The sequence below is a fragment of the Silurus meridionalis genome, chromosome 20 (genome assembly GCF_014805685.1).
Source record: "Silurus meridionalis isolate SWU-2019-XX chromosome 20, ASM1480568v1, whole genome shotgun sequence".
NCBI lineage: Eukaryota > Metazoa > Chordata > Actinopteri > Siluriformes > Siluridae > Silurus > Silurus meridionalis.
Genome location: NC_060903.1, coordinates 4,288,793 through 4,311,242, shown reverse-complemented (window position 1 = coordinate 4,311,242; position 22,450 = coordinate 4,288,793). Strand labels below are relative to the sequence as shown.

The following is a 22,450-nucleotide window of genomic DNA, read 5'->3' as shown; positions in this document are numbered from 1 at the left end:
GGATTCAGCTTTTGTTGGACTCCTCGGATTGAACTTTATTACCTCATATCTACTTCACGACATTCACTCACAACCTTATGTATGAAACAGAAACGTGTTGTGATACAAATTACTTACAATGCACTGTACAGTGTGATCGTTATGTACAATAACGTGGCTGCAGTATTTGAAAATATTTCTCCTGTAAAAATCCTGTAAATACAGCATGGAAATGTCAGAAATTCTGCAGTTACCTCATTGTTTTTTTTTTTTTTTATTGTAGTTACATCATAAACATACAGAAAACCTGTACATGATAGTTGGAAATGAGAATTATTGAAAAATGTGTAAACTAACATTCACATTTAAGAACTATTGCATGTATTATTTTAATATTTCACCCATGACCTCTTTTCAGAAAAGAATTAAGACACCTGTAATCAGTCATTTATAAAGCATTTGCTATAAAGGGGTGGAAACTGAAGCATACAGTATTTTACAGTTATGTAAGTACAATGAATGCTGGCTGTGTTTATTACTTATGCCTTTTACTACAGTAACAAATTTCTGCTGGTGTGAACGATGTCTGGAAGGATGATCAGCACAATACATAATAACTTACTGACTGTGCACATTGTTAAATATGGACTTTAGAGCATTTAGTGCAACACAAAAATATGCCTGTCCATGTGGAGCCTTTCTACACATTAAAACATGTTCCCCATGCATTCTGGGTAAAAATGAGTCTGAGTGATTATCTAAAAAAAGAAAGTCATTTTTTTGTCCTTTTTAGGTAAGTTGCTTGTTTCCCCCTATGTGGTTAAAGTGGTAATGCTTACTGTCCACTTTATTAGGAATATCTGTACACCCGTTTGGATGAACGCAATCCCCTAATCAGCCAAACAATTAAATAATGCATATATATAAGGCAAGAGCCTCAGTTAACACTCAAATCAAACATCAGAATTATGTAAAATGTGAATGCAGTGATTGTAGTGTTGTTGTTGGTGCCAGGCAGTCTGGTCTGAGTCAGAAGCAGCTGAGCTCCTGAGATGTCATGCAAAAAAAAAAAAGACTCTCAAGAGAATGGTGCAAATAGAACAAAAAACATTTAGTGCACAGCAGGTGGAAACACCTTGCTGATGAGAAAAGTCAGAGGAAAGAGATTACACAGGTTTTAAGCTGGCAGGAAGGCTATGTAAACTGAGGTGAACAGACTACAATGGCAGAGGACACATTGGGTTCCAGTCCTGTCAGCCAAGAACAATGAAACTAAGGACGGGGCAGTTGTCTGGTTTTAGCAGATCAACGCTGTTAGCAGATGACTGGCTGAAAATTGGCTCATTGCATGAATCAGGTGTACAGCTGTCCCTATTAAAGTATCCACTGATTGCATAAATAAAGTTTCTTAAAAGTTCCTTTTCAGACAGAAAGATGATGATGGATCACTGCATTGTGGAAAAACAGCTGCAGATTTCGGATGAAGAAAACTCACACAGCTCTTTGTCCTTTGCTAAAAACCGTTAACTGCAAAAGAGGTTAAGGACAGGGTTATAGCAAGCATCTATACAAAGCATATATAATCTTTGTATGCATGCAGGTTCTATTAATGATAGAGAAAAATTTTATGCGGATTGCATGCATCTGAAAAAAAACATTTAAAGTGGTCTGTTTCGGCAGCTTATGCACCTGTATTTTAGGATTAGGAACACCTGTGGCCTTATTAGCGTGATTTTTTCAAGTAGTTGAAAAGAAGATTTTGTCTTTGGATACTGAGTGCACACTTAACTGCACCTTTAACTGCACCTTAAACAGCACACTGAAATTATCTTGAAAACTGCAGCCTTTTGTATGTTGTCACTCATTAATCAAACCTCTCTCGCTCTTACCGAGCCAAGATTTTCTCTTACACACCATCCATTTTTTCAAAAAGGTGACCTGGCTGATTATGCCCTTCCACATGTCAGTCAAGTCACATGGATATTAAGCTGCAATAGCAGAGTCCTGACAAGAGCGTGATTTATGGACAAGTATGCTGATCAGGTGTGTGGCATGAAAGGCATTTAAAAAGAAACGATAAATCACTAAGCAGAGCTTGGAATTAAAGTGGAGATCGATTGTGTGTGCCCTGCATCTAAAGTATCCCACATGCCAGTAAAAATAGCATTGATCAGACCAGGAGGAGTGGTACACTAAAGAGGGCAGCAGATGTACCTTATGTAACGTGCCAGAAGAGTTTTCAAAAAATTTCCACTGGTGACCAGAGTAGCTCGTGTGTTAAGGGTGGAGCTGTGCGATCCTAACATGGAATATTCACTGTCAGCCATTAAACTGACTCAGCTGGAGGACCTCTACTGTTACAGGTCTCTTTTCTTACCTACAGTCATGGACAAGCCTCCGCAGCCACCGAAGTGGGCCTGCAAATGGAAACGGGCCAAACATGAACATTTATGCTGGAGACGCGTACAGTGCAAGTGTTTATGGTTCATGTAATTGCAAAATATTCTATCTGACCTCAATATATGTGTATTCACCTTTCTGGGACTGATTTGTCACTCTGTCTCTGGGATTCCACAAGCCTATGAAGGTGGAGAGAAAAAACACAAATGATTATTTCTTATTAATTATTATATTGTTTGGTTTGATACCCAAATCTACCATATATATTGTAGCATGGCATGACAGACATATTTATTTTAATTTATGAACCTCCTAGGGTCATGCTGTGGACATGTTTCATTTTGAAATTATTTACACAGTGTGAATGATCATTTATAAATAAAACAATTTCAAATGATGATTAGCATTAAATCGAAGTGGTTTGCACGTAGCGTGAATTTTGACTGACTGAAGCTCTTGACTCCTGGCTGCCTTTTCAGCATACAAAGAAAATCTGAGCTAGGAATGTGTGTATGTGTGTGTATGTGTGTATGTGAGTGTATGAGAGGTCAGTTGGGCCTGGATTCTTCTAAAGGCCAGAGGAAACTTGAGCAGTAACTGACTGCATGCCAACCCACAAGCTTCAGTTTTACCTTTCTGTCTGGGCCTTGGGACGCTCCTCATCATACCTTAGGAAAGTAGGAAACACACTTAGTTAATACACCAACACACGCCGTTCCCACTGTACTTTTTAACTGTCTGGGACCTTTGACGCTGAAAATAAACCTTATTTACCGAACCCTGAGATTATAAACAAACTGTGATTTATTTTCCCAATGACAATATTACTTTGTGTACTTAAAAGTGCTACTGGGAAAAAACATTTAAACTGAATGAATTTAAAATCCACTTTGAGAACCAGAAAAGGACAAATAACAAATCATTATTATTAAAGAAATGAATAAAAGTTTGCAGGGATTTGGCATTTCAGCTGGATAGTGGTGTTTGCTATTATCCATATTTTATTAGAATTTATAGTTATTAACAGAGGAATTATTTGAGCATCATGGGATCACACTGGTGAATTCATAACAGTGTTCCTCGTATGGAATCAGACCAAATCTAAACAGATCACAGCCATTCATCTAATTTCATGACATTTCTCATGCGATCTGGTGAATCTTTTTATGATTTTAAAAATGTTTGCGTAAATACCTCAAACAATTCTGTGCTTTGATGTTAAATATTACCATCAACTTTTCAGGGTCTAAATTTTTGGTTGTCTCTGAAGCGTCCCCTGCCGATGGTTAATACTCACTGCAGCACACACTCAGGGATCTGCACATGCTCCATAGGGACGATCTGAGCCAACTCCTCCAGACTCTGCACATAGCGAACCTTTTCCAGGAACTTCACACTGGGAAAGAGTTGAGTTTCTTTTTTCTTAACAAATACATAACTAATAAGGGTATGATTTGATCAAAGAATTGCTCTTACCTAATGAACGGGCGTGAGATAGCCAGAACGGTCCGAATAAACCAGGACGGGTGTGTGATAATCAGACATTTGAGATTCTTCCTTAACCTTGAAAAAGATGGAATATATAACAACATGTCCATCTTTATCAAGCCATATTGATGCTCAACACAGATGACTGCAGAGCAAGATGTACTAGATATTGGCTTGGATATTGAGCAAGAAATCAGTTAACATTAATACCTTCTATCAATCATCTGGTAGCACCTCTTCAGCCAGCTGATGCCAGGCATCTTCCTGCGTGGAGTTGCTCCATTCAGGTAAATGATCATATAATCCTCAGCTACGAGTAGCTCCAAACTGCTGATCACATACCTACAAAAAAATGACACACAGGTTGAAATCTTCAAACCCACTCCAAACCATCAAACTAGAACCAGTCTACAACCAGAACTCCTCCTTACATGACTCTATAAATCTAAGAAGATGAATACTTTTAAGAGTTCAGGTCTTTTATTTGATTAACTTTTAGTGAATCTATAATTATTATATGTCATTTTTTCATGATGGATGCTTTTTTTTTTTAGTCCAGACGTGTTTGAGCACTGTCTTACAGGAAGAGGTTCTCCATGATGTAATGGTAGTCAGCACAGCCACTGTCCGGAAGGTAGCAGGCCGCAAACACAATGATAGCATTCAGACCTTCTCCATAATAACCTGCAAAAAGCGCAATATCTGTGTTTTAGAAAACTTGATCATATCTGACACTTAAATACATTTCATTCTTTATTAAAAAATTAGGTGATGCAATGTGCTTGGACGATAGCATTGATCCAGCAGGCAGCATTGCCACCTCACTGACTTGGATAAAGTGCATATTGAATATAAATGAATGAATGATTAAATGAATGAAGTGAAAAATTCAATTCAGTTCGATTCACATTTATTAGTATGGAATTTTTAACCATGGACTTAAAGCAGATTTACAGAAATAAATTGACTACACATATACTTAGATATTTAAGTTTATTTCTAATGGTTTAAAGAAAAAGGTTTAAAGAATCCAGACTCAAAATAGGAACCCATCGTCATCTGGGTGAAAAAAATCGAATTTTCGGATTATTCGTAACAGATTGTTCTAGAAATCTTTTAAACCATGGGCCATGGATCGTTTGGTACTGGGCCACACAGAAAGAATAAAAACATATTTAATGTTATTTTTATTTACATTTTGTTTTACGCTTTGTAGGGTGTTTTATAGACTTTTGCCTGTGCCAATTTCCCACACTTGTTTCAGTCACATTTTTTTATGCATCAATTAATTAAGCTCCCACTGATTCTGCATTATGTTAAGTTTGTTACATTTTCATTTTATATGTAATAATTAAATTAATAATTAAATCATGTAATTGTATAATAGAAATATATGTAATATGTTACTGAGTTTAGTTATGTGCGTGACACCTGTACATGAAAAGGTTGTCTTGCGTGAAACTGTTCAGTTGTGAAAAAAAGGTTTGAGGACTGCTGCTTTAAACCTTATTTCATGTCATGTGTATTTATGCCACCAGGGGTAGTGTCCTTGTTGTTTTGTCCATTTATGTATTTTAATAATTTAAAAACTACGCTATTTTCTTCATTCCCAGTGAAAGATTAAATGTACAGTAACACTAACACTGAAAATCTACTTATATATTATTTATTCACTACATCAATTGCACTATATTTCATTCATGGAATTCAAGTCGAACACTTAGAATAAAGGTTGCACAGACCTCCATGAGTGACCACACGTAGGTATGGTCTGATGACCTGCATGTCTATCCGGTGCTCCTGTTCTCCAATGATCACAGTCCTCCAGAGGCGAGCAGCCCCTTCCCCCTCCTCACCCCTCTGACCCGAACCATCACCTGGGCCCTCTTTAGCTCGCGCCACAAGGGCATCGTCTGAAAATAGTGACTTGATGAAAGAATTCGTTTGCAAAATGTCAGAGCTTGAAAAGAAACTCATTAAGAATACTTGGGTGCATTTTATTAATAGAAAATAGTTTTAGGGTATCGACATTAAATCTTAAAAGACCATCAGTTTTGGAATAACCTTCGACCTCATACAGACCTTCCCACTCCAACTCGTTGCCACTGGTGATGAACTCTAAAGAGTCTGTTTCATCTGGTGTGTCCATGTCTTCTACGTTGATGTCCAGATCGTCCGGAGTGTCCAGGATGTCATCGGACAGGAGGGACCCTTCACTCCGGTCCAGTGAAAGATTTATGTCTGGGGCAACGAGTGTCCTCCGCTTACTTTGAGCTGCTGAGCCTCCATGACTTCCATGCAGAGATCCAGGGGGAGCTAAGATAAAGAGAACGGGAAAACATAGTAACACGCATGAACACATTTATTCAGTGTTTTATATGAGCCATGAACCTGACAGTTCTATTAACACTAGCCTACTTGTATACTAGCCTTCTTGAATGCTATTTGTATACTGTCTACTTAACCATTTTTACAAATGTGCATGATGCATACATGCAGATTTGCATATTAACCTACTTGAATGCTTATATACATGTAATTAACACTAGTAAATGTTACATTCTTAGATAGTCTATTTACATATTGATGTACTTGCATGCTAACCTACTTAACATACGTGCAGCCTATCCAAGTAGCATTTGTGCACACTAGCCACATTTGTGTACTATCTCTTTGAATAATACATTTGCATGCTATCCTACTAGCTCCTTGCTTTAGTACAATTCTTGCATATTAGCCTATTTGAATGCTTGTCTACATCAACAGGTAATTATTGAGGAAACACTAGTCAAATCTATTTGCCATATACTTGAATACTAACACACTTTTCCCAAGCCTGGATGCTTTTGTGTACTACCTCACTAGCACACTAGCCACCTTGTATGCTAGTATATGTGTTTACATGCATACTAAGCTATTTAGCAAAATTACTTTGGGGTATAAATGAATACTACCCCTCTCGAATGCTTGCATGAGAGCATACTAACTCATACATCACATAAAATCTGGTATTCACTGTTAGAGGAATTTATAGCTACGTACATGTGCGATTGTCAGTAAGACCATCAAGATCTCCATCCTCTGGCAGAGGCCTGCACAGAACCAGTATGAAGGTACAAGGGAAGATGATTAGAATAATGCACTGTACTTTTTTTTTTTTTTTTTTTTTTTTAGGAAAAACAAAGTGCATGTTTTAATAAAACACTTTTATGTACACTGTGCAAATTCACTTTCACACATGGGTTTTGGCAGAGTAGACGTATGCTGAAGAATTTTACTCCCCCGCCGGAAGGAAAACAAGTCATTACTGCATCACCCGTAGGCGCATTGTGGCAGGGCGCTTGTGTATCGAGGAGTGGTGATGTGCTCAGGTTTGTCAGCCTGCACAATAGATGAGCAGACAGCTTAAGGTTTGCTTGCTGTTTTAATCGTAGCTTATGTCTCTGGTGACTCTCTCTGTCTGTAATTAGCGCCGTTTTAACTACTGTAATATCACTGTTTAATGATAAGGAGCAGGGTGGCTTGTAGAAGAGACTGAAAAAAACCCCACTTGATATACTGTATAAGACATTAGACTTAAATGTCTTATTAATATAAGTAATGATTAGTAAGCATGTGAATACATCTGTATAATCCATTGACAATATATATTAAGTCAAGTCAAGAAGCTTTGATTGTCATTCCAATCATATATAGCTGATGCAGTACACAGAGAAATAGAAAAACTAAAGTAATAATGTATATATAATCGTAGTTATAGACTGGACACTTCAATATTAACACATGCTTATTATTCAATCAGCCAATCACGTGGCAGCAGCACAATGCATACGATTGTACAGATGCAAATCAAGAGCATCAGTTAATGGTCATATAATGGTTGTTGCTATTAGACAAACTGAGAATTGTAGTATCCTGGGATTTTTACACAGTCTCTAGAGCGGAGGTGCTCAAATGTTTTCCTTTGAAGGGCCAAAAGTCAAACTTGATTAAGGCCATGGGCTGATTGTGGCAGTATATTTAAAATGTATTAAATAAATAAATAGGCCCTGGAGTGGAAGCTTGGTGTGGCTAAAAATAATAAATTCTAGCTAGTCCACTATGTTTAGGTCTGAAACAGCAGACATCTGGTCTTCTTCCTGTAAGCAGTTTTTCTAGTGATTTCTAGTAGCTCTAGTAAATTATAATGCAGCTATCCACAGACTCTCCCACAGATTTTGTAATGAGATATAAATGAACTTCTCTACTGACTATATTGGATACTCTGAAGCTAAGCCAGAAGAAATATCATTAATAAATCAATTCGTTGACTTGACAGTAAACTTGAAAGAAGTTGTGTAACTGAGTGTAATAGGATTTGAAAAAATGCCCATAGCTTACCGTGGGAAATCTTCATCCTGCCATTCATCTTTCACCTCTAAGTTTTCCATGCGGAGAGTGGCTTCTGTTGTACCCATTCTGTTGTCCTGAGGCACAAGTCACACTGCAACACATGATCAGCAATACTTTCGCTGATTCACCAACACTTTTTATTATATAACAAAAGTTGTTCATCTGGCTCAAATATGGTTTAAGGCATTTATACCAATTTTACCAAAATGTCATGAATACTTTAATTGCATTTATAGACTACAGTTATATTGTATTTTTCATTGTTTGATATTCGATGTTTGCAGTTCACACTCTAAAGCAAATCACAGGTTTATATTATTGCGCCCATAATTTATACTAATTTATTGTTGCTATAGTAACAACTCATCCGCCGTAGCTTGGATGGCAGATATATTATATTAGTATTTTGATTATATCAGTATATTGATATGTTATAAGTTTCTGTAAGGAGTATCGTATGCAATATTTTTGCAAGGTGTCTTCAGTGACAGTGGTTTTGTAACTTTCAGGGAAATTGTTTAGCACATAGAACTGCCACAGTCCTAATAATATGACCAGCTGTGTTTAATTTACATTATATTGAAAATATTTCAGGCCATTATTGCACCTATTCCAGCATGACAAAGCCCCTGTGAACAAAGCGAGCTCCATAAAGATATGCTTTACATTGGTTGAAAGATCTCAAGTGGCCTGTTACAGAGCTCTTCCCTGAATATACACATAAAGTCTACAGAGATCAAGTTCTCATACAGGACGTGTGATTCCTCACTAATTGTCATCTAAAGTCTCAGTCTATCCATATAAAATCTTCCCATAGCCTTAGTGTTTTGTCTTGTGTAATATAAATCTGTAATATCTCTGCTACAGTCTTTTTGCAAGTCTGATATGCGTTATCACATTCAATCATTTCATCCCAATTAAGCATTTAAGATTTGACATTCATTATTTATTTTAGTCTTGCTTCCTACAAAAATGGAAATTAGGCAGGAACAACAGTAATAGATAAGAGATTAGAACGTTATCTGTGCGAGAGTGAGTCATGCGTGACGCAATGAACAGGTCGGCAGTGCGCGAAAAAAGGAATAATGCCTTGGGCATCTTAAATAAATCATGGCGCTGACATCACGATAACATTCATATTTTTGGCTCAGAAAAAGAATCAGCAACAGATGACCTTGAAACAGGCTGTGTTCACAGCATTACTGTTATGGTCTTAATTTTTTTTTAAGAATTTCACTGTTTTGGCATTTATACAATGAACTGGATCTTGGATAGAAATAGAATCTATCCTAGGAACATTTGACACAAGGAGGTGAATGTATGAAATGCTCTGTAGGAGTTTCCTCCAGGTTCCTCTCCCCTTAAAAAGATTTAAGCATCAAGTGGTTTGGCTGCTCAAATTGTTTGGGTGTGTATGTGTGTGTGTGTGTCCACATGTGTTCTATAATGTACAGTTGTCCCATATATATATATATATATATATATTCTATTATTTTATTTAACAAAAATGAGTTTTCCATGTGTCCAGCCTAAATTAATACAATTTAAATCTTATGAGCTCTATTTTGTGTTTTGGGTTTGGAAAGTAGACAGATCTTTTCATCATCAAACCCACAGGATGTCAATCAACAGGAGGAGATTTGTGTGTGTGGAGCGACATCATGTCAGAGGTGTGTTCAGCTGTGCTCATGAATGATGGCACGAACATGTACGTATGCACTGTTCTAGGGGGTTTAAAGTTACTGTACTTCTCCTCCTCCTGTCACACTGTCTCTCATACACATGCTAATAATAGGCCATGAGTTCTTTCGTGATTCGAATGCAGTTCTTGAGAGCTAAAGTGAATTGAGCTGTCTAGTGGAGGAATAGAAATGAAAGTGATTAAGTGATTAAATGGAAGTGATTAATGTGGTATGTTTAAAGAAGAAGTGCCACATATAGGACACACACACGCACAAACTGTCCAACTTGTATATGAACAGACACCCTAAATAAACACATACCTGCAGGAAGGATACTCACACCAGAAATATGCCTCTTTTGGGGTGTTCTCTGTTCTCCTGCTGCTCCGCTGTGTGTGTTTTTGTGTGTGTGTGTGTGTGTGTGTGTGTTTGTGAGTCTGTGCGTGCTCCTTCGCTCAGGCTTGGAATTTTTTTGTTTTTTTTGCCATGCTCATATCCATAAAACTCCGCTTGTGTAGGATGAGGAAGTCACATGTGCTGTCTCTCTTCCTTTTTCCTTCTCTCTGTCCTGTACTGGACAAAAAAAACCTGGCACGACTAGATTTAGGGTGTGTGTGTGTGTGTGTGTGTGTCTGGTTGCGAAGATGAGAACTGTTGTCTATCCTGTCTGCTTCCCAATGCTGTCCCGTGTTCAGCAACCTGCTGTTTTCATCCGGAGGAGGTGAATCCAGATGTTCTTTGCCTCTTATGCCTCCTGCAGCATGTTTTCGTGTCCAACCGCTTCATTTCCGCAAGGGATTGTGGTTAACTTGTCAGGCGATGGTTACAGTCCCATTGCCACCAAGCGCTGATGGGATTACGTAATCTCACCTGAGCCTCACCTCCGCCTTCTGTCCTCTCTCTCTGATTTTCTCTTTTACTACATTACAAGGGAAAAAATCCCTCACCTTCTAATAAGTAATACATCAGGGTTTATTCTCCCAGGCTAATACAAAAGCACCCTGTGCCTGCTTTTCCTCCCGAAGATGGACGGCTCATTTTCACTGTTCCCTAGCAACAGCATCACTCTCTCTCTTTTACTTCTTACCAGCAAACTCCTCCCTTTACTGCCCACCCCTTCGTCACTGGGCTCCTCCCTCACACCCTTCTCTCTCTCTCTCTCTCTCTCTCTCTCTCTCTCTCTCTCTCTCTCTCTCTCGCTCTCCATCTCTCTTGCTCTCCATCTCTTTCCCCAACTGACTTATCTGTATTGCCTTTGTGCCTCTACAGCCCCCTGATTGGATGTTCCACATTCCCTTCTGCTCAACCACTGGCTGAGACACTCTGCCAAACTCAGCTCAGTGATGTCACTGGTTTAGTTCCCATGGTGCATTTATCTTGTAGTTCGGACCCTAACTGCAGTGTATGAGTAATAGTGCTTTCATTATTACATAGAGTTAATAAAACTAGAAATATAGTTTGATACATTTTATGGGGCAGGTCACAAAACCGAAAATGGGCATCTCCTACACACCTTGTAGAAACCCTGGAGGAACTGAATAAATGTTTTTTATTTTATTTTATTATTATTATTATTATTATTATTATTATTATTATTATTATTATAAAGATATTACAGCTTGATATCTTACACGTAGAGGATCCTAGAGGACATGTCATCATATATTCCAACATGTGGTGGAACCTAGAGGGCACATCATCATATATTCTTACATGGAGGAGTACCTTTAGGGTATTTCATCTCATTTTCATACATGTATGGGAACCTAGATGGAATGTCATCATATATTCTTACATTGACTGGTACCTATAGGGCACTTCAGCAAATTATGTTACATGTAGGGGAACCTAGAGGGCGCATCATCATATATTCTTACATGGACTGATATCTATAGGGAACTTTATCCAAGTTTCCTACATGTAGGGAAACCTAGAAGGAAAGTTATCATATTTCCTTATATGTACCTATAGGGCACTTTATTCCTTTTTCTTATCTGCAGGGGAACCTAGAGGGCATGTTATCATATGTTCTTTCATGTAGGTGTACCTTCAGGGCACTTGATTTAATTTTCTTGTAGGGGAAACTAGAGGGCATGTCATCAAATTTTCTCACATGTAGGAAACCCTTTAAAGTATTTCATCTAATTTCTTACTTGTAGGGGAACCTATAGGGCATGTAATCCTATTTTCTCACATGTGATGGAACCTATAGAGCACTCCATCACATTTTATCACATGTAGGGGAACTTATAGTGCACTGCATTACATGTTCTTATAGTGCACTTAATGTAGAACCTAGAGGGCATGTGGTCATTTGTTTCTCAGGTGTGAGGAACCCTATACGACATTTAATCACATTCTTACACATTAGGAGAATGCAAGGATAAGGAGATCTGTGGATTTTCTCCATAATCTTAATTCATTTAAATGACAATCAGTAAAATAAGTAATTGCATTTCTTTACCATAAGTGCACACTAGATATCACTTTATTACATTTTATCTATCAAAGAGGTCCCCTAGCAGGCAATTTATCACATTTTATCTGCTGGAGCTTTTTTTTTTATCTACTATTCAGAGTCTCCCAATATTACAATTAACCAATTTTATGATGACTTCTAATGACTTCTTATTGAATAAGTAAATGTTTAAAAATCTTGATGTTGGTGATGGTGGTAAAGTCACTTTTTGCTTTTTAAAAATTTAATTAATCAAGAATGTGAATTAATGAAAGCACAATGAATCCTGAGTTGACTCAAATATCAGCATTTATTAACATGATGTAATGTGGAGTTCAGTAATGAACATGTGTCTTGAATAATTATCAGTTCATTAATTTAATTGACCTTTGAATGGAAATCAACTGCTTCAGAAATCTTTTTTGTTAAGAAAATGAATAGAACCGGTAGGAAAGCATATGTTCAGCTTTTTTTCAGTCTGTGTGGATGAAATGCTTGAGGCCAGATTCTGTAGCTCTCAGAATGTAGTCCATTAGTGGAAGTCAGTCAGATGGTTACTATTATCAGTCTGTGCTTCTATTTATAACATTCGATATTTAATGATTTTGTTAAGGCTTGGAAAATGTTGGATTACTTCTTTTCCACTGTATAAAGTTTTTTGAGGGTTTTGTGTCATTTGAACCAAGAAAACAATATACAAAAATGTTATATTTAGGAGACTTTTTGTCTAAACCAGAACAGAAACGAGTGTTATCATTTGAAAGGGCTTTTGTGAATGAGACGCTTTCCAGATTTGAAACGGTAATCGGTGCTGCTTATTTGATTAAAACAGTGTACAAACACAGCTATGATGGAATTACTGATAGAGTTCTACTCTTCTAAAATGAAGAGCTTTGATTTAGAAGACCACAAGATGGAGATGGTGTTCAATTTAGGAACCAGAAGAATGAAGAACTGCACATTATAAAACTAAACACTGCAGACATAATACTGAGATTAATAAGACTCTCCTACTAAAGAGTAACCATTCTGTACAGAGTAGACGGGTTTAATGACTGTATCTAGGCTGTTTATCTTGCATAGCTTTATATGCAAGTTTATGAACATATTTATGTCTATATTTAACTCATATTTAGCTTTTTTTCTATGGCTTTGTGTTTTCATTGATCACATTATTCAACTAATAAATATGGAACACACTTTTATTGCATTTATTCTTAGTAAAAAAGGAAGACCAGCCTGAAAGAAATACAAACAGTTTATAGATTTTGATGAGCATGATGTGCAAAATGTCTAGAAACAACATGACATTATGCCAAATCAGCAATAATACATGGATTCAACTTGGGTTTTGAGCTTCTTACAATTTAAATAAAATGCTAATATTGAAAATAATATAATGCACATTCATAATATTTTATTTGAAATCTTGGGTAGGTTGTGCCAAAGACATCGTATTTGTGCACTACAGTGTTTATTCATTACTATTTTTAAAATATTATTTAATTTATATTCATATTAATGTAACATACCAGATGAGATAATAGATGAGACCTTGTCTGAAGGTGAGCATGGCCCATCTGTCTATGAGCTGTATGTAATAAGCTAAGCACTTGAGCCGTTTTACCCCTGACACTAACACCAGGGTCCTCTCACACCTCGGGTTCCCCATAACCATTGGAGATACTGCATCTTATTTCACCCTCATCTGACTTCCTCAATTTAACATTCACAAACAACTATTTTGAGCCAGAAAGTGTCTGGACTGTAATCATAACTGACCTTTTAGCATATACCCCATAAAGTTGCCCCCCGAACCCCCTGAGTCCTGGATCATGTCTTTCTTGGTGCAGCAGATGCTGGGGGATAAGTTAAAGAACATGATGGGAGGAGGAGAAGGTGGTGAGGACACAGGTACAGCGACTGGAGATGGAAAAGAGACCGCCGCATCTAAGGGAATGACCCGAGAGGAGTTCGAGGAATACCAGAAACAATTGGTGGAGGAGAAGTGAGTACATTCACATTTAATCTATTAGTAGTCTTCTTTTATATCATGATTGGGGTGTAGCTTGTGTCCCACACATTTTTCACATGTACTAATACACATGTCCATTGAAGGTAAAATAAATGTTTAACTACTGACCTTTACCACAAACTAAGTTCATGATTCAAATAAATGACATAAAACAATAATAAAACCCAGAAATGTGATTTTTCTGTATTTATGTGTGATTGTAACAACCTTTTCCATAACTAAGGCCATAATAGTTCATACCCAAATTACTTAAAAGTTGTTTTTGTTAAACCTGTACACCCATATAATTATTCCCAAAGTCACATGTGCAGCAGGAGGTTGCATCATCTGAATTTCTGTTTTGTTTGATCTATTTTATAAATATTTTTATTGACCAATAAGATCGCTTTGGATTTACAGTTCTGATGCCCAAAGGTATAATGTTCAACACGATTATGCGATCCATGACAAAGCATGTCATGCTAGTTCATGACATTTTAAGCTAATTATATGCTAAAGAAACCAAACATTTTACTAATTTTCAGGCACACTGCAGAGCAAAAGAGCTGTAATTGGTTATGATGGTTAAATACACAACTTGTTAGATTTAATTCAGGAAAATTACCACAATTGTGAAGTCATTCATTAACATAAATCAACTAGCATGCAAAGCAAACCCTGACAAACTGAGGGCTTGTAGTGTTGCTTAAGGGTCCAGTAATAGCTAATTGATCATTATCACAGACCCTCAACCACCAAGTTGAATGAAAGTCAGAGTCTAGGGTATGAAGCAACATTAAAACCTTATTGTTTCAAAGATTTGTTTAAATGTGCTTCACATTCTCCCAAAATATCAATCAGAAGCAATCAAACACATCAAATATTCTCATGATTTTCAAAAGTGAGTGACAGCTTTCTTTTTGGCGTTGACACTGAACCTGTTCTGCAGTTGCGAGATCATTTCTACATAATATTAATGTTTAACAAACAATCTTTTTTTTTTTTTGTTAAAAATGCAAAACTAGCATAACATTACTGTACATGTTAGCATGTTCTTAAATTCTAATTTCTTTTATAGTGTAAAGATCACATTTTTTATTTCTAGTACACTGGAGGGAACTATATTCTAGATATCATAGATTATATTTGTATATTATATAGAAAAGCTGAACTTACACTGTGTGCATGCAAAATCATGCTTAGTCCCTGATTTTATTTAGTTATTAAACATCCCTGCATAGAGAAATATAGAACTATGTTAAAAGACAAATTAAAGCTAATTATATGCTAAAAAAATGGTACTCATTTGTAGGCACAGTGCAGAGGAAAAGAGCTGTAATTGGTTATAATGGTTAAATGAAACTAATGAATGTTTGGCAATATTTGACTGGAATTGACAAATTGAAATATTGACTAAGATAATTGTATTCTGTTGTAGTTCCTTTGGCTCTGACTACAGTCACAAGTATGTCTTTGAAAAAAGTTACACATGTCGCCATGATGTTATTTTAAGTTGTCTGTTTATATAACACCTGAGAGCATTACAGCAAGAACTGGGTCACTGAAGTAAGACCTGTAATCTGGCCCTTTGCCAATAAAAGTGATGCTGACATTGGCCATAACATCCAGCATGCTTGAAAGTATAGCAATCAATTAAATATTTCCCATAGAAAACACACCTGCATGTAATAATGCTCCATTCCTTGGGTGCCAAAGGTTTTATTTTACATCTTGATCTGCGTTTAAAAAAACTCAAAAATCATTGCAGTTCCACGTTCTGGTTTTATGTTTATTCCTGAGCTTCCTGTCTCTTATTCTACATAAATGTAACCTTCATTCATGCCAGGAAGGGGTGAAAGATAGCAAGTTAGTTATTATGAGCTAATTGAGAAGCACCTGAGGTCATTAATGGTTAATTGTTACTGTAGTAATAATATAATGAAAAGAGGTTTAAAGTTCTTTGAAGCACTATGATTGGAGTTTAATGGCACATTTCATGATAATGCTTTTGCACCATGTTTTTTAATTCTAATAGATAGTAGTCAATTAATGATAATGTGGAAATTTCCAAATTATTGGCACCCCCTTCAAATAAAATGCAAATTCATAAACAATTTGTTGTAAGAAGGATGAAGACTTGGCTGAAACTTGTATCAAGTATGGTTATCAGAAAGGCCTTCTGTACTTTGCCTTGTGACTGTGAACAGCAACATGTTTACACCTTTCAAAATGATTTTAGGTACATAAATGGATCTTAATAACTACTTATAGCTTTTACACACCACATGCCACACTTTAATGACAAAGAATGTTAGGCACAAACAACCACTTGCTTTTCAACCTGGAAAAAAACATGAATACTAATGATCCAGGGTACAATTTATGATGAACACTTTACCACCAGTCCCAAATGAGTTTATTTGTTCAATACAAAATGAATAGAAATGAATCTAACAGCATACCTGCATACCAGCATACCTAAATATTTTTTAATGCAAACAAAAGCTCGATCTGCGTTTGTGTCACTGATAGGATGGAGCGGGATAAAGAATTTGCTACCAGAAAAGCAGAGAGAGCCAACCTGAGAGTACTGTTAAGAGACAAATACAGGCTTCCGCAGGTACTCAAACACATTTCCTCACACCGGATTGCTGCAATCATAATGCAATACTTGTATATGCACTTTCACACCAGTCACAATTGCTACTTTTTGTATTACATAATGGTATTACATTAAGATTTGAGTTGTAATTGTATCATTGTATATAGCTGCTATTTGAGTCAAACTTATTCGAATAAACTCAAAGCTTGATTCTTTATTGGTTTGCTCTTATTCAACAGAGTGCACAAGACGATGCGACAGTTCAGATAGCGGGTGACGACTTAGACTTGCCTGAGGAATTGGCCAAGATGGTGGAGGAGGATGAAGAGCAAGAGGAAAGCAATGATTCCTTCATGGCCAAACTGCAAAATATGGAAATGGACTTTGATACGATCAAAGCCAAAGCTCAGAGTACGATAACAGAAGTCAAACAAGCAGCAGAAGAAAAGTGTGTCCTGATGTGAAATCACAGTGCTTTTTTAACTAAGTCAAATAAACTGAGGATCAAATGAGATACATGTATTTTATTGATTTAATAATCTATTCAATGCATATATAATGTCTCAATAAAACTGTGGAAACTGTGAACACCAGTCTTTCTATAACATATTGTATGATTACCCATACAATAGAAATACACCAATAGTCTTTTTTACAATGTGCATTACACAATGATATTGTGTAGTTTTTGTTCAGCATGTACAGTGCCCTCCACAATTATTGGCACCCCTGTTTAAGATGTGGCCGTGGACTTCTAAAAATTCTCCTTTTTTTTAAAACAACATAGAACCCAAATGCAAAAAAAGAGAAAAATCCAACCTTTTATTTAAGTACATTACTTTGGTGGTAAAAAAAATCACACATTTAGAAGAAAAAAAAAAACTTGAAATCATGTGTGCCACAATTATTGGCACCCCTGATGTTAATACTTTGTACAACCTCCTTTTGCCAACAAGACAGCACTTAATCTCCTCCTATAACATTTCACAAGATTGGAGAACACAGAGAGAGGGATTTTTGACCATTCTTCTTTGGACAATCTTTCTAGATCATCCAGTGTCCTGGGTCCTCTCTTATGCACTCTTCTCTTTAGCTCGCCCCTCAGGTTTTCGATTGGGTTGAGGTCTGGGGACTGAGATGGCCATGGAGGACCTTGAGTTTGTGACTGCTGAACCACTTTTGTGTAGATTTTGCCACATGTTTTGGATCATTATCCTGCTGAAAGACCCAATGACGACCCATCTTCAGCTTTCTGGCAGAGGCCATCAGGTTTTTATTTAAAATATCCTGGTACTTCAAAGCGCTCATAATGCCATGCACCCTAACAAGGTTCCCAGGGCCTTTGGAAGAGAAACAGGCCCACAGCATCACAGATCCTCCACCATACTTCACGGTGGGCATGAGGTGCTTTTCGGCATACTCATCTTTTGTTTTACGCCAGACCCACTTAGAGTGTTTGTTGCCAAAAAGCTCAATCTTAGTCTCATCTGACCAAAGCACACGATCCCAGTTGAAGTCCCAGTACCGCTTAGCAAACTCCAGACGTTTACGTTTGTGAGTGTTAGTGAGAAAAGGCTTTTTCCTTGCATGCCTCCCAAACAGCTTGTTGGCATGTAGAGAGCGTCTGATGGTTGTTTTGGAGACTCTGTGACCCCAAGATGCCACTCTTTGATGCAATTCTGTGACGGTGAGCTTGGGAATTTTTTTTACTTCTCTTACCATCCACCTCACTGTGCGTTGTGGCAAGATAAACTTGGGACCTCTTCCAGCCTTGTTTGTCACTGTTCCAGTTGTTTTAAACTTCTTAATGATTCCTCTGACTGTAGATACCGGCAAGTTAAGGCGAGTGGCTATTTTCTTGTAGCCATTGCCTCACTTATGAAGGTCGACACACATCTGCCTTACTTGAATGGTGTGTTCTCTTGTCTTTGCCATGTTGACAAATGGGTAAGAGAATTAGGCCTCTGTGTCACGTCATATTTATACCCCAGGGAAACAGGAAATCATGAATTACTAATTAAAAGTCCCTAGATACCCTGACCAACCTTAGCAACTACAGAAAAATATATAAAAAAAAACAACAATTAAATTTTTCAGAGGAATTGTTAGGGGTGCCAATAATTGTGGGACACATGATTTAAATTTTTTTTTTTTTTCTAAATGTATGATTTTTTTTACCACCAAAGTTATGTACTTAAATGAAAGGTTGGGTTTTTCTCTTTTTTTGCATTTGGGTTCTATGTTGTTTTAAAAAAAAGGAGAATTTTTAGAAGTCCACGACCACATCTTAAACAGGGGTGCCAATAATTGTGGAGGGCACTGTATACTAGCTATCGAATTTGTTATTTTATCTCTTAACAATGAGCTAGGGTATAAGCTAATGTACAAAAGTAAATACACTTCAGTTCTTTTAGATAAAACTATACAACTCTATTGGGAATAAATAAATAAAAATTAGTTTTACATGATCTAAAATGACAAAATTGCAACATCTGATTTTTCCAACCATATGTGGTTTGTTCCTAAACTGTTTCCACAAAGGAGACTTTCATACGATGTCTTTGGATAAAATCTTCCCTTCTCTTGAACTACGAGACCCAAACCTCTTCCAATATGACAATGCTTTTGTGCTCAAAGCCATCTCCAAGAAAATATGCTTAACATAATTTGGAGTATAAGATCTTGAGTTGCTCCAAACTCTGATCTCAACCCTACTAAACATTGGATGATCAAAATCTAGTGGAACATCTTCCCAGAAGAGTGGAGGTTATTATGAGAGCAATGGGAACAAAATGTGGAATAAGATGTTCAAAAAGCACATAGGAATCTTATGGTCAGGACTCCACAAACTTTTGTATATATAATTTACAATAGTTTATTATTATGCTTTCTAATATTTCACCAAAGTACATGGCTTTGTGATCAATTACATCAATGAAATCACTGATTCATTTCCTATTTTTTCAGTGCTTTGTACTATTTGCTTTATATTTATATTTTTATTTATCCTCTGTGAGTTTGTGTTAAATAAAACAAATAAAAAATGTACTTACCTATCAGGAGATGTTTAGTTTGTATGACCTACTCTGTATGTTTTATTCCTCCCTTTCAATTTATTCCCAAGTGTTTTGGGTAGAAATGATAGGCTGAATTGGATATAGTTCATAGTTTATTGTATTATTTTATGGTTCTATTTTCCTTGACAGTTTTCAAGCCATTATTACTTAAACCTACAGTGTAATATTCTGTATTGTGCATTGCTATAAATAGCTTAAAAATGAATATAGCTACAAAATGTGTATTATACTTTCTGAGGATATTATTATTATTATTATTTTCATGACAACTTTTCTGTACATAATTATTATTCTAGGCTACATGACCCAGGCTCTCATACTGATACATACATCTTTACACTTCTTTACTTCTCTCTCGCTCTCTCTTTCCCCATCCCCCTGTTCTCCTGACACAGCTCCTTTATGCGTTAGCTGCTTTGTCGACTAATAGGATCAGAGGGGCTTAAATTGTCTTCTGATAAAACTAAGAGGCTTGATAACTGTGCTGCGCCCTCTTAACCAATTTGCACTCAATTAGGATAATGAGGAAACAAGCATAGAAGGACAGCCTTAATATATTAATGTGATAAAATGATATTATCCTCTCCTGTGTTGATATCTCAGGAGCAGCAGTTGGACAGCAGGGGCCTGGACATGGTACCGGATATAACTTGGTTAATCGCTACCTAAGTGATGTTGTGATGGGCTGCTGTTTAAAATATTTTGTTTTGTTTTTTTTGGTAATTGAGGTATAACAAATGCATAAGAAAATTAAAGCACAGATGTATAGAACCTTAATTCACCTGGTCTTTCATGCAGATATCCAACCAGCCAATGGTGTGCAGATACAACTTTAGTTGTTTAGTTGTTATGTTCAAGTAAAGTATCAGAATAGTGTAAATCTTAATGATGTTGATCATGAAAAATCCAACACAGTCTCACGGCATTTCATCAAATAGTCATGAAATTTATTGATTTGTGTGCATGGACAAGAATTTCACTCTTTTTTCATGTCACTCAGCACAACCGGCTCTGTCTTCATAGTAACAGAGGCTGAGGATCATGGGTAATGCTGACAGAAATTGCAATCTTTTTTCCCCATTTTTATCATAGAATAAGGAGGAAATCTAGGATTAGGGTTACGGTTATACTGTAATAATTGTGTGTGTCTCTAATTAACACAGTCTCTTTAATTAACCGGGAGAATATAATCATTTTGACCGGAAGGAACCACTGATTAAGGTTTATAATAGCTAGTAGCTTACAGAATATAAAGCAGTAAAAACAAGGCTAAAATCTCCTGATTAAATGTTGAGTAAAACTATGAAAAGCTTGAAGGACATTGAAGAATTCCTAAAATTTTGTCCTCAGAAAACTTTCTTTGCCAAAAAAACCCACCACATCTGTCCGACATTTTATAAATACCATAAGATTAAGCAGATTGTCCACCATTACAAACCTCTCTATATAATGTGACTGAGGTTACTTCATTACCTCAATGTGTCCATGGCCCTGGATGAGGACTAGCTGTAGTATCACTTTACTAAGACAATTAGAAATCAAGCCTCCTTTTCTAATGTCCATACCGACACCTGAATTCTCATTCAGCAGCCAGCAAGAGGAAATAAATGGGGAAAAAAAAGTTTTAAATAAAGTTGTTCTAATAGTTAATTTGTTTCTGTTGAATCATCATCAATAAATTGTTGTAATCGGGGATAGTTACTCATTCCTCGTCCTGCCTCATCAGGATTTGGTTACTCTATAAAAACATTTTTTTTTAAAGTTTTAAACCACACAAGTACTTAAATACTTGTTTGACCTCTTTAGATCTTTGCATTGTATTAAAGATCAGGCTTGCTGAGACAATAAATCAAGCATGATTGTAGTGTCATGTCAGTCCATTGAATACTACACCATACTGTTTGTGTGTCTCTCTAACTAGGACATGGTGTGTTGAGGCCAGTGATGGGGAATTTTCCTTTAGCCAGATGGCCTGCTAGCTTTGTGCACTAAAGCTCCTCTATGGGAGCACTAACCGAGTCAGTCATCGCCGACAAATCTTTTCAAGTCTCCTCTTTCCCTCTGCAAGCTTGTAGCTGGCTCAGTGTTGTGCTCCCAGACCCCAAATGCACAATATATACACACACACACACACACACACACACACACACACACACACACGCACACACACACACACACACACACACACATACATACACACACAGCAACAACAACAACCACAACATTTTACACTTACTTCAACATTGGTTCCCAGAAATAATGGGCAATTACTGGAGTTTGTTGTAGTAGTTATCAAAGTAGTGATAGTGGAAGTAGTAGTTGTCATGGAAATTATACAAAATCTTGTTAGGTAAGAAA

The 22,450-nt window shown here is 36.7% G+C and overlaps 2 protein-coding genes across 5 annotated transcripts; one reads left to right on the top strand and one right to left on the bottom strand.

The window, feature by feature from the left end:
- Window positions 1–9: 9 nt before the first annotated feature.
- atcayb (ATCAY kinesin light chain interacting caytaxin b) lies at window positions 10–11,016 on the bottom strand. Of its 4 annotated transcripts, XR_006928892.1 has the most exons (14): window positions 10,282–11,016; window positions 8,248–8,350; window positions 6,910–6,959; window positions 5,950–6,183; window positions 5,610–5,780; window positions 4,449–4,551; window positions 4,078–4,209; window positions 3,856–3,942; window positions 3,677–3,775; window positions 3,012–3,047; window positions 2,514–2,558; window positions 2,357–2,396; window positions 2,194–2,278; window positions 10–1,506 (listed from the first exon to the last, which is right to left on the bottom strand). XR_006928892.1 is itself a non-coding variant. In XM_046877134.1 (13 exons), exons 2-12 carry the CDS (start codon window positions 8,322–8,324, stop codon window positions 2,363–2,365), a joined length of 1,068 nt encoding a protein of 355 aa, XP_046733090.1. In that variant the 5' UTR covers window positions 8,325–8,350; window positions 10,263–11,016; the 3' UTR covers window positions 10–1,506; window positions 2,357–2,362. The 4 variants fall into 4 exon arrangements, 2 of the variants coding, with proteins under 2 accessions (XP_046733090.1, XP_046733089.1); XR_006928891.1 differs by having other exon boundaries at window positions 2,194–2,396; XM_046877134.1 differs by lacking the exon at window positions 2,194–2,278 and having other exon boundaries at window positions 10,263–11,016.
- Window positions 11,017–14,026: 3,010 nt separating this feature from the next.
- On the top strand, window positions 14,027–17,608 carry cplx4c (complexin 4c). The gene is made up of 3 exons (XM_046876876.1): window positions 14,027–14,407; window positions 16,946–17,033; window positions 17,255–17,608. Exons 1-3 carry the CDS (start codon window positions 14,235–14,237, stop codon window positions 17,477–17,479), a joined length of 486 nt encoding a protein of 161 aa, XP_046732832.1. The 5' UTR covers window positions 14,027–14,234; the 3' UTR covers window positions 17,480–17,608.
- Window positions 17,609–22,450: the final 4,842 nt, after the last annotated feature.